A 13436-nucleotide genomic window follows, 5' to 3' on the forward strand; every position below is an offset into this window, starting at 1 on the left:
CCTTACATTTGCTCACTCACAAATTCCAAAACTCTTTACTGAAATTGTAACTCAGACGACTTGTCTACTCGTGACATCGTTAGATGACGAACATTGGGTCTTGCGTAATTGTTGGTCATTTCCATAATTTTCTGTCACATTTAAAAGAGTAGTAACCCCAATAAAATAAACCCGATCCATGCTAGGCCTAGATCTGGCATTTGGAAATGTTTTGGACCATTAGAAATAAAGTAGTAATAACCCAGCCCCATTTACTGTCTTGTTAATATAAGCCATGTTTTTCTAATAAAGGAAAATCGTCCGCCCTACTTCGGACATCTCTGGAGGTGCGACGTAAAATTTCTATTACAGATTTGACAAAACACCAGATTGAATGCGTGTTGTTCGTTAATAAAAACCGCTTTCATTAATGTTGTCTCTATTGTTCAAAATTAGTTGACAACACATAAGATATACTAATTATGGTACTGGGTATGTGCAAACTAATAAAACCAATAGACTGTGAATGTGACGTGTATGTTAAGAAAAAACTATTCAATTAAAATCTACTGTACTACATCCAAGTTTGTCTGTTTACTCAAAATTAATATACACATACGTTATATAAAGGTTAAAGACGATATGATCTTTTCGTAGGTTGATGGTCAATTAAAATCAAAGTACTACATCCAAGTTTGTCTGTTTACTCAAAATTAATATACATATACGTTATGATCTTTTCGTAGGTTGATGATCACGAACTTGCTATTGTCTTTATGAAAGTTGACGCCAACTGTGATGGTACCGTAGATTGGGTAGGTAAAAAATAAAGTATATTATAAATTAATTATTATAAATTAGAATAAGATATTATCACAAGTATTGTTATATATTTCATCTTCGTACGGATTGGTTATCCCTAAAGCTTGATTCCCACTAGGGCGTAACGCAAAGACGTAAACGCAACGCAAGCGAGTTGACCAATGACAATTTCTCGAACTGTCGCTTGTGATTGGTCAACTCACTTGCCTTGCGCCTATGGCTTTGCGTTCAGGTGGGAAATAAGCTTAACTCGGCACTCCTGACCCATATTTTGACGCGGTGTCGGCGTTCAAAGCAACGTTGTCTAGAAACTGTTAACGTCACTGTTTCTATTAACACATCGTAACTATTTGTTTGTTTGTTTTTAGGATGAATATTTATCGTATATGCTATTTGAATACCAAGAGCGTGACCTGATGTGTAACCTCTTTAAAGATGTAAGCTCACGCTTTTATCATATTAAGTAAAATACCATAAATACGTGACGTCAGAACCCATCCTTTGTGAACTATCTTACTATCGTGGAGACACGTGGGGTTTTCTTTGTATAATGGAACTATAATTATATATATTATAATTTAATTATAGGTCCATGTATTAACTATTACACAATATGACAGCATGTGCTCATCTCCATCGATAAATTGTGTTTATCGTGAACATCAATAAACAACATACAACAGGAAATATACAACAAACAAGTCAGTAAACAACAAACACATAATTAGTAAACAATATACAACAAACACATAATTAGTAAACAATATACAACAAACACATAATTAGTAAACAAATTACAACAAACACATAATTAGTAAACAATATACAACAAACAAATCAGTAAACAAATTACAACAAACAAATCAGTAAACAAATCACAACAAACAAATCAGTAAACAAATTACAACAAACAAATCAGTAAACAAATTACAACAAACAAATCAGTAAACAAATTACAACAAACAAATCAGTAAACAAATTATAACAAACGAATCAGTAAACAACATAACAAACGAATCACATGAATTAGTAAACAATAATATAGAACAAACAAATAAATAAACAACATAAAACACACGAATCCGTAAACAATTTACAATATTACAAAGAAAGAATCTTAGAAGAAACACAACAAACATTTGAAAGACCGAATACAATTATTTAATTATTTATATCATTGCTGTTTGAATTACTTCGTATTACCGGACAACAGATATACCCACTTTAACTCCGTCTATATCAAATTTCAAACGTTTATTTGTGGTTCAGTCCAAACCTCCTCTACTACTAAGTACCCTATTTGGCTAACGTAAAATCCTTTCACTTATAAACACGTGTAGCCAGCGTGCTAGGCCACCTGTCCAATCGTCCAAGCCTCAACCGGACATTCCAACCTCATTAATACATTTCCTTATTATAAGTATATTGCTGATATTAAGGTTTAATGAATGCGAACAGTTAGCCTAAACGAATGAGTCAGCATAAATGTTTGTGGTTGGAGTGACGTATGTTGGACTACAGGTGGACAACTTCTGATTTCATTATAGATGATTGTGAATTTCATTACATTGTATTTCCGCTGGGATACGCAAAGGGTTCGAACTAATTTCAAGAGAAACTTGCATTGAAATGATTATGTTTTGACCTGATTTCTTTCTTTGGGAAAAAAAAGTGACCGATAAACAACTTCTGACTAACCAACAAATGTGTTTAGTTATGTTTTGCATTCCATCACGTGACTTGGCAAGCATCGAGTAAAGTCCTAATTTTTTCTAAGCCAAGCCAATGATGGACACTATGCAGGCGACACTGAATAATGTACAAAAACATTGAACTTAGCTTGTTAGACCGCTAACTTAATTATTTGCCGCAGGTTTCAGTGCTAAGAGAAACAGCCTGCCGCTTTCGACATCGTGTGGATGGATGTTATTCAACTCTTTGTGTGGGTACATTTCACTCGACTACGGTCACGCTGATTGGTTAAATGTTTATGACTCCTCCCTTTCTTTCGGTCAACTTTTATCGGAGATTTTTGATACGATTGTTATTGACTTTATCGAACTAGCATATGTTCATATAATTGTACTTTACATATTTTTTAACATTTTTTTTCTCAAAAACCTTGGATATTTTTACATCATCATATAATAATATTATAGGTCCCTGGCCCTAATTATTTACAACTATTGAAAAACAGTTTGAAAAATGATGATTTATGAATTTTTACGTTGAGAATTTTTAATTTTACTTATTTATCTTAGTTTATTTAGTTGACAATTTTTCGACACGAATCAGTAATGATTAATTTTATTCAGTCCCATGAAACTATTGTCCTTAAAAATGTAATCGTCTTTTATTGGGAAAATGTTTCATATCTCGTATCTCGTGGAGAAGATTGGTTGAAGATGGCAGTACCATTACAAGGACGCGTAAAGCGTTACCATGTAAACGTATGGAACGCTTACTTGTGACGCCTATTGCGTTGTTCAAGTTAGTGTCACAATATATTTCGTGTTTTTATCTTTTGCAGATTCCTTTCCCTCGACCATTGAGAGAAATTACAAGGTAACGATGATGTCTTTAAATTGTAATACGATCCTTATTAGATTTATTGTGGTTTACAAGAATGTGAAAATTTTCCCCGCAGTTGCCGCCATTTCCCCCGGCGTCTGTGACCATTTAGCCTCCTGACATGTTTGAAGGGAGGGTATGAATAAATGTTTTGCAACAAAAACACAAATGAATACCCTGAAAACATGTGTCAACGCGGTCCACCTGTTGAGAAACAGTGGCCGTCTTGAACGTGTAAAGAAACTGCAAAGTCATCATCTGAAGACCAGACCTGTGTGATGGCGTTTGATGTTGAGCAGACGATAAAAACATACAGTAAATTTGAATTCAATTCGGATACCTCGCTACACATCGAATTATTGTAAAAGGGCTGCGGTTAATATTAGGTGCAGTTCTTCAGACGAATTTAGGGGACGAGTAGGCCTAATACGGTGGTCCCCTCCAGTGGCGTAACGGCTATGAGCGCTCACTGGCTAAACCCATGGGCCCTGGAGCTTATGTGTGCCCATGAGCTGTGCCCAAATGAAAACAACAGTAATATATGTCGAAAAAGGTTAAAAACACACGAGGCCTCCAGCGTTGTAGGGCCACTTAGGATTCTTAAACCAGGGGTCTCAGGCCTCTGCGTTGCGCCACGTGAACCACCAGACCAAACGCATGCACACATCGTATTTTATATACACGTAAGATACCTTGACGTCTAGTACCGGTATCACAAAAACTTACTTCACGATCGCGTTTAAATGCTGATAATATTTTCGCGACTTTAGTACGCGCGCGTCCACATTTTGTCTCTTCTTCGTGGTGACATTAACGGTTATGTAATATCATATTTTCAGTAATCATCGAGATACTATAACAAAAGTAGCATTTTACCAAACAATAAGTCACCGTCATGGAGGCATGAAGGAAGAAGAACATGGCGGTCGTTACATCTCAGTCAGTAAAGAGGGCGTGGTCAACTTTTGGACAACTGATATGCATCATATACGTTCTGCAACGGTATGTTGGTTGGTTGAATATAATATCATAATAATATTATACTATATAATATAATAATATTATACTATACTATATTATAGTCAAGCATTTTTCCATGTTTAATTTATCCAAAATAAGTGCAAACTCTATACAAATGGTCAAGTAGGCAAACAAACAAAGGAAATAATTATGTTTTAACACTACGCCCAACCCACTATTCAGAAGAGGCCCCTATTAAAGGGACACTCTGTTATAGGTCCTAAAGGTTTCCTTGATCTTGGTTCTACTGTATTCATTTTGTTTCACTTTTCGGAAATGTAATATTTTTATGACCTAGTAAATTGTTCTATTATTTAAACCAAATCCTAACATCGCACAGATAAATTCACCCTGTCGGCGAGGTTGTTGTAAGCAACAGTTTCATTAAATTGTACAGAATCAATTCGTAATCGATTCAAATCCCAAAGTGACCCTTCATATTGCTGTTTTGTGAAAGATCACGAAAGTTTACAGAAATGATAGTGACAGGTTACACTAACGTTGGACATACAACAGAAACTTCCACTATCTATTTCAAATTATGTACATTGTAAATAATTTGTTAAATTATTTGACATGACAAGGTCTTTGAGCGATTCCCTTTTTTTTATTAATTTAAAATTGAAATTTTAAATATTGTGTTTCTGTTGGTGACGTGTTTGTTTGTTCTGCGTTTATTTAATGATACTCTTAATGTAAAGAACGTCTGTTGCCTAAAGTGTCTGGTTGGGATGTGTTGAAATGGGATGTCCCCTTCCCTTATACGATGATATAATTATTACTTCCGTCAAGAAGTTCTGGATGTTACCAATATTTAGTCCGCATTCCTTTTTCATGTTTTATTCTATATTACTGTTATTATAATAATTTAAATAGTTCATCGAATTAATTATCAAATAAAGATATTATAATATTGAGAAGTAGCGGTTATGACGTCATGTCAACCCCAATCATCTTTGTGAGTGCGATGGCTGCCGTCAGTAATCTCTTGTTAACCCGTCACCGACGGTGCAGGGGCTATCGACCTATGCCCAGATAATCTGTCAGTGCCTTTATCTGGGCGTTCTGTATTATATACAAATTTATTTATATGTACCGAATGCAGCGTGACTAATGTTTACTAATTCATTCCATACATACGTTTCATTAATAAAGTACCCTATAATATGTCGCCGGCTAGCCTAATCATGTCTGCCTTGTACCTAATGATAACTACTACGCAAGCGGCTGTAGCAGGTGCGGAACTTGTCGCGCTCGTCGCATTGCATAACCCAGTAACCGTCCTGGAATTTCGGCCAACCTCATTAATAGCAGTTTTTCTTCTTCTTTTCACAACCGACAGATTGAACAGCCGCGGGAAAAGACCAAACCCATGTGGCTAACAGACTTAGTGTGTATGTCGAATGTTAACATGATATCAATTTCGTCAACGGAAAGAGACATAAGTAAGTTTCCCTGGACTCAAGAAAAATGGGTTAAGTAAATAAATATTTGTCGAGTCATACACGTCCATCAAAGTACACACAAACTTTTACTTTATGTTGGTCTATTTATACAACATACTTCCTTTGTCTATCTGCATCATAAATCTATACTAATAAGCAATAGGGAAGGTATTATAATTAAGAATATTTTTGAGCTGTGAGCATCGAGCCAAATTTTTAAATAAAATTCCACCTGTGACATGTTTGTTCCAACCACCCTAACTAAAGCTCTTTTTACACTTTCAAGCTATCGTAAAAAAAACTGCGATGTGCCCAGATATATATAAATATAAATATTTAATCTGTAACTCTGACATAGTGTTCTAGATGGCATATGATAAATAGGCCTAAATTCAAAATAAGCGGGCCTTCGAGTTGTTAATGAAGGCTTGTCTGACCATTCCAACATTATCGAGAACTTGTTTGAATATGGTAGTGGCATAATGTCACATAAAGTTTGATAGTGTAGACAGAGCTTAAATTCACACTGTCCATGCACAATGTACCCATCTAAAAAACGTACTATTGGTATTTTGGAAATCTAATCTTAAATAAGATTTAATCTCCACGACCTGTGTCAACGAAGTTGCCTAAAGTAGTTACTATTTTATCTGAACCGCAACATACTCCCGTTACTATTAATTTAAGAAATATCTTTAATTACAAAATAATGATATGTTTTATAAGACTCATTTATGATTTAAATTGTTATTAATGACAGTAAACTCGTTTAAACATATAGGACTATGTAACCTAGGTGATATGATATTCAGGACTCGTTTGACGTTTATTGCACAATTATTAAACAAACAATGTAATGCATACAAATTAAGATTTTTAAATTTGTAACGGGTAACCATTTCATTTTTCGACCTTCGTTCTGCTTTATTTGATAATTGTTCTGTAATAAATATGAGAAGGTTTTATTAGCATGTTTAGGATAATATAATATAATACCTTGTATGTTAGGCTACGATGATAACTAAGCCTAAATCTAAACATAATTTAATTATCATCATTATCATCCTTATAATGACCGTCTTCTTCTTCATCATCATCATCATTATCATCACCATCAGTATCATCAGTATTATAACTCATCATCGTCAAAATCATCATAATCAGTATTATATCTTAATTATATCATAATCATTAGTCTTATTATCATATTCGTCGTCATGTATCATCTATCATTCACCGTCATTATCATCATGGTAGACCTAATCTTTAATACCGTCATCATAATCAGTATTATCGTCATGGAATCATTCGTGATCATAATCATTATCATAATATCCGTGGTCATCATTTGATATACTACGTCATTATCTATTCGTTGTCATTATCATGGTTTTTGGGGGGTTTTTTTTGCATCATCTTCATTGCTCGTTTTTTTCAATATCATTATCATTTTATTGTCAATATGACATTATTATTGAATGTTATGAATTCATGTTATTGTATTGTTTAGGCTTTTATGATATAAATGCCAGCAAGTTTGATAAATGTTTCCAAGTGTCTGGTCTAGAATACCCAGCACTATGTATGGATTACTGGTGAGTAATAATTTACCATTACTTAATATATAGTCATTTCGTAGGCCCTACTAAAGATTGGTTCTCACAAGGATGTATGCGTCACAAGAACACCGCAAGTAATTGACCAATCACGACGCGATAGATCATCCGAACCGTCACTCGTGATTGGTCAACTCACGTGCGTTGTTTCTACGTCGTTACATTGCGTCTAAGTGGGAACCATATAAGCTTTAGTGTCAACACACGTAATTCTATTATTTCAGTATTTTAATGTTGTTAATGATATGATCATTCTGTTTAAGGTTCGACAAGAAAAACATGAATAATGCTGTTTTAATGTTCGGTGATTCGGCTGGAGGTGTATCGGCCATTATCTTTACTGAAGCGCTGGGCTCAGCCTTATTTGGACAGCAAAACGCTAAGTCAGGTATCCTACGATTTCTTCTGCGTCCAAATATTGAGGGACAAATAAGTGCGCTCAAATTGTGTTAAACATGGCACTACTTTTGTACGCGCACGTAATATGTGTGTGTTTTTATCATCATTGCGTCACTGACGAAATATATACAAATAACATAATTGATATCGCGTAATAATATGTTGAATTACTGCACTAATAATGTTCCAGATAAAAGTGTAGCGATGAGGGCGCAAGTTACATTAATGTTAAAGCATTATGTCTTTGTTATATATTTATTATAATTGTTTATTTATTAAATTATAAATTAAATTAATTATATTGTAAATGCTCCGAATTGATATAACATGTAGTAGGATATTTTGGCTGCTGCGAACCACGTGTTGTTTGTCTGCAGAAGTTGTCTTGTTCACTTGGGAATAAACTAACATTAAATTAGAATTCGCGGTCATAATAATGAATCATATCAGATTAATATTTGCAATCACATTATGTTTGATGTCCACGCGCGCAATCTGTTTTATATTTTCCAGTTCGTGTCCTATTTATTTAAGTTCAATTTATTCATAGTGACAGCTTTATTGTTTGTTGTCTATTTATTTTCGTGCTTGTTCAAGCATGACAGCTGCTCGTGTCCATTTGCTCAGCCATCCCATCTGGTCAAAGGAAGAGCCACTTTTGGTGAGGTACCTTAGGGTATTGGACGTTAAATTGGGACATTCTATAGTTAAATTAAATACATTGAAAACCCGACTTGCTGCTGATTATGTCCACATCATTATAGTAATCGTTCTTTTTTTCTTGACCTCTGTCTTCCCTTTTGAAATGATTTGCATTTTTATACACGTTAGACAACTTATTTTAGGATAGCTTTTTAAAACTCGCTTTTTAACTTGCATATTTCTGAATTCTGGCAAATGTAAGCGCAATGTGTTAGGAGGGTGGGTTTTGGATGTTCATCCAAATTAAATATGTAAATAATGTAAAACTGTTTTTGTTATTGCTTTTTATAATCATGGAGCATTGAAATTCGTCCTCCATATAATGAAACATCTTCCTTTCAACCTTTCCCCAAATCTTTCCCAAAACTTTTCCCCAAACCTTTCCCCAAACCTTTCCCCAAATCTTTCCCCAATAATAACACGATGACTTCCATTCATCCTATATCGTCGTTTCTATTTCAGTCGGATCGCGTCGTGTTCCATTTCCGGATCTTTTAAAAGGAAGTGTCAAAGGCGTGAAAGCCGTTCGGTGTTCTGTAAGTAAAATTATTGTTTAATAATTATTTTTGCGTTTGCTGTTTAGTATATCCAATACGAATGAAATATCTATCAAACTTTATGTGACAAAAAACATGTGATGTGCCCATATATGGACATGATGATGTCATATCACTATCATATTTGGGCACGTCACACTTTTTTTTTGTAAAAACTAGTGTGATAATGTAGACAGAGCTTGATAATGTTTTATTGATTGATTTCGGCTTTATTTTTTATTTTAGCCCCTTCACGATGACTGGGTCCGAAAAGTTAAATACTGTGACAACCTGCATTCATTCGTATCGTGTTCAACAACTAATGATACGTCATTGTACATCGGGTCCCTTGAAGGAAAGAAAAGGTATTTTACATTTTACACTTTATTCAGGAAAAACAGATTAATGATCTCATCATCAACAGGAATTGTTTTCTGGTGTAAATACTCTTTCAAGATCATGGCACAACATATAGCTCTTTACTGATCACATCTCTAAAATATCCATATATAAAGATAACATTACAAAAGTTGGTTTTATAATTTTACTATCTTCTCGCATTGCGTGCCGCGTATCCTGAATATGTGCGTTTATAGCTCTGCTGTCTACACTATCACACTTTATGAGACAAAAAAAATGTGATATGCCCATATATGGACATGATGATGTCATATCACTACCGTATTGGGCATATCACTACCATGGGTACATCACACTTTTTTTGTCAAACTAGTTTGACAGTGTAGACAGAGCTTTACGCATGTAATATGCTGTTCTGAGAACATATTCAACATTACATTTAGGCTATACACATGACCTCAACATTTATAATTTGTTTTATATTATAAAACAACCAGTGGATTCTAAGCGTTTTATCTTGATGGATAAATAAATAAACAACCACGTGGTCTGCTGTTTGTATTGATAAATCATGTAACATGCGTGTTTAGGAAACAGAAAACATTAATAATAAATTATGAAATATTAAACCTATCGTCCTAAAATAATTATGAATGATATAATAATGTTTTATTAATATGAGTAATATCCTATATAAATTAGGGGGAGGGAGAGGGCGGAAATATGAAGATATTACAAGATTGAATGATATCATTTAATTAGTAGTATATATTTGATTGATTTCTACTTGTATTATTTCTTAAGATAATGCGCACGCAATGTCATGGGTATACACCATCAAATGTTTTCCTATCCAGCGGTGTTAAGCTCTGTCTACACTATTAAACTTTATGTGACAAAAACATGTGATGTGCCTATAATAATGGACATGATGATGTCATATCACTAGCATATTTGGGCATACCACTACCATATTTGGGTGCATCACACTTTTTTGTCAAACTAGTTTGATACTGTAGACAGTCAATTTGATTGATAGAAATTAAAAAAACTAAAATTCGGTCAAAATTGATAATCATAGTTGACATGTTTATGTAATCCACTGCTTTATCGTTTTAACTTTCGCTTTGAATAAAATTGAAGATAAATAATATGTATTTCTAAGGTTTTTGTCGATTTTCTGAATGGCGATTTTTTTCTTCTTTTATCTATTAAAGTGGTTCATTCTTTAAACTTCGAAAAGGTGTGCTTTGTTTTGACTACTGCAAGGAAAACAATATTATAGGTAAGATATCATATTATTTAGGAATTAACACTGAATACGTCAAGTCAAGTAAATTTATTGTCATTTGTAAAACATACAAAAAATAAATAATAATAAATAAAAAACATTTTCATTGAAATGAATTTGAACTGTTTCGGCTAACAACAAATAAATAGAACTTAAACTACATGGTGAAACTATCCCCCGCCGGACACCATCCCGGTATGTCTAGAACTGGTTTCGGGTTGGTAAAAAAACTAAACCTCGCCGGACACCATTCCGGTATTTCAAGGTTTCGGGGACGTACAAACTTCATTCGTTAGGCGCCCTCCCCACCCCTTTTTCTGTTTCAAAACACTGGATCCGACAATGTAGAGGACACTATTCTCAATCTGGAACATTACCTCAATTAATTCCCATCTGGGCTGATCAGCTCTTGACTACTTCTAAACCTAAATAATTTCTGGAAAAAATAAATCGACGTTGATGATTAAAATCATCATGTATCTGGAGTGAAATATCATGTGGTTGCATAATATCTACCGAACTGAATTAATAAGTCGTTCTTCAAGTATTCTTTATGTATCACACAATCATTATTTACGGTACTTTAAAGTGGGCCGTGCGTTCACGATGTCCGTAATAGTCTGCACTATATATCACAGTAATTTAATGTGGGCCGTGTGTTTATGATTTCCGACGGTAAAATGCGCCGTTTACGATTTCCGAAGAGTGAAATTACGATTAATTCCACTCTTCCCTGATTACATACAGAAACAATCATGAATTTTAAACAGTAAAACAAATATTGAATGCATTATTATTGAATGATATTAAAGCTAACTAAACAAATTACTTTTACGCGAACCATAATAAGGAAAAATTCTTGAATACAATACTTTTATCAATTTTATCTAAAGTAACTGGCGGAATGGACCGCGCGGTGCGTATATGGAACCCGTATGTGACGTCGAAGGCAACGGGTATGATGAAGGGTCATACGTCAGCGGTCACCAATGTCGTAGTAAATGGACAACATGCTCAGATTATCACTGTAGGAAAAGATAAGGTGAATATTAAAATTTACCAAATTGGTTTCTCCTTTTGGACTCATGTTCAGATTATCACTGTGGGAAAAGATAAGGTGAATATTAACATAGTACCAAATTGGTTTCTCCTTTTGGACTCATGCTCAGATTATCACTGTAGGAAAAGATAAGGTGAATATTAAAATTTACCAAATTGGTTTCTCCTTTTGGACTCGTGCTCAGATTATCACTGTAGGAAAAGATGAGGTGAATATTAAAATTTACCAAATTGGTTTCTCCTTTTGGACTTATGTTAGTAAACAGTAATTAATCATACTCTGCAATATGACGAGAAGGGGATTTCTAATGATTGGGGAAACTTTGAAGTTCCATTTTGCCCATTGCGTAGGCTACTTGGAGAGGTCAGCCTATTTGTTAATTGTGATGACCCTCGCGGTCATTTTTGACAGAAGGATGACTGAATTGCTTGGGCCACTGGAAAAAATTAATTATTTTTGAAGTTATTAATAATATAGGCCTAATAATAAAGGTTTCTAATGATGCTCAAGGCGCTTTGAAATGCTTATTATTTTCAAGTTTTGTTCTTGGAGAGGTCAGCCTATTTGTTAATTGTGATGAACCTCCGTCGTTTTTGACTGAAGGATGACTGAATTGCTTGCGCCACTGGAGAAAATTAATTTTGAAGTTATTAATAATATAGGCCCAATAATAAAGGTTTTTAATGCGCACACTTCTCCGCCAAAGGTGCTCAGGGCGCTTTGAAATGCTTATAATTTTACAAGTTTTGTTCTTTTCTACCAATAGGGAATCAAAGTGTGGGACATGCGCGATCAGACTTGCTTGCAGACGATCAACCCGCGAAACATAAACCTTGGACCTTACATGATCAATACTGTGTGCTTCCACGCCAAGACAGGATCACTCATTCTAGGAACAAATCAGGTAGGTAAACAACGGAAACACTTCACTCTCTGCCTGCCTTCTTCTAACCCCCCCCCCCCTCCCCCCTACTCAGTCATATTGACTAGGTTTGTGAACACCCCACAATGTAATCTGTTTTTGTGATTGTCAATATTGTAAAACTTTTATTAAAACATTGAAAGTAATGAATTGAAGATTTTATAGTAATAATGCTGGTTTGTTTTTCCAATGATGTGTGGTATTAACGAATCATTTATTAACTAATCACTCAAAAGGTTTTGCCATGAGACCTCACAGATCAGTTTTCAATCAGACGGCCGCGTGGCCCAACGGATAAGGCGTCCGACTTCGAATCGGAAGATTGTGGGTTCGAGTCCCATCGTGGTCGAATATTTTTGATCAAAATAACCTGGGTTTTTAGATTAATTTTATAAACATTACTTATTTATCAATGTATAACTGTATATAAGGATTAGGGTTAGGGTTAGGGTTGGTATATATTCTTCTACACACCGCTAACAAACTAGGTACATTGTATTGATGCCGAATTTACTGGGTTTGATGTGAACACCCCACAATGTAGTCTGTTTTTGTGATTGTCAATATTGTAAAAATTCTTTTATTAAAACATCTAAAGTAATGAATTGAAGATTATAGTTACAGTAATATTATTTTTTTTTTCCAATGTATTAACTTTTAATAATAACTCAAAAGGTTTTGATATTGCCATGAGACCTCACAGATCGGGTTTC

General features: G+C 34.4%; 1 protein-coding gene and 1 non-coding gene across 2 annotated transcripts in view; both read left to right on the top strand.

The window, feature by feature from the left end:
• LOC144851857 (WD repeat-containing protein on Y chromosome-like) overlaps positions 1-13436 on the top strand; it is a 33344-nt gene that overhangs the window by 6013 nt on the left and 13895 nt on the right. The window contains exons 5-16 of the mRNA XM_078709507.1: positions 726-794; positions 1170-1238; positions 3332-3366; positions 4212-4374; positions 5735-5837; positions 7348-7432; positions 7717-7841; positions 9017-9090; positions 9337-9455; positions 10668-10735; positions 11635-11783; positions 12568-12705. Coding sequence (XP_078565633.1) covers positions 726-794; positions 1170-1238; positions 3332-3366; positions 4212-4374; positions 5735-5837; positions 7348-7432; positions 7717-7841; positions 9017-9090; positions 9337-9455; positions 10668-10735; positions 11635-11783; positions 12568-12705 — 1197 coding nt within the window. The remainder of the gene's footprint in view (positions 1-725; positions 795-1169; positions 1239-3331; positions 3367-4211; positions 4375-5734; positions 5838-7347; positions 7433-7716; positions 7842-9016; positions 9091-9336; positions 9456-10667; positions 10736-11634; positions 11784-12567; positions 12706-13436) is intronic.
• Trnar-ucg (transfer RNA arginine (anticodon UCG)) lies at positions 13000-13072 on the top strand. The gene has a single exon. It is a non-coding gene; the product is annotated as a tRNA-Arg (tRNA).

Source organism: Antedon bifida, chromosome 9 (genome assembly GCF_963402885.1).
Source record: "Antedon bifida chromosome 9, ecAntBifi1.1, whole genome shotgun sequence".
Classification (NCBI taxonomy): domain Eukaryota; kingdom Metazoa; phylum Echinodermata; class Crinoidea; order Comatulida; family Antedonidae; genus Antedon; species Antedon bifida.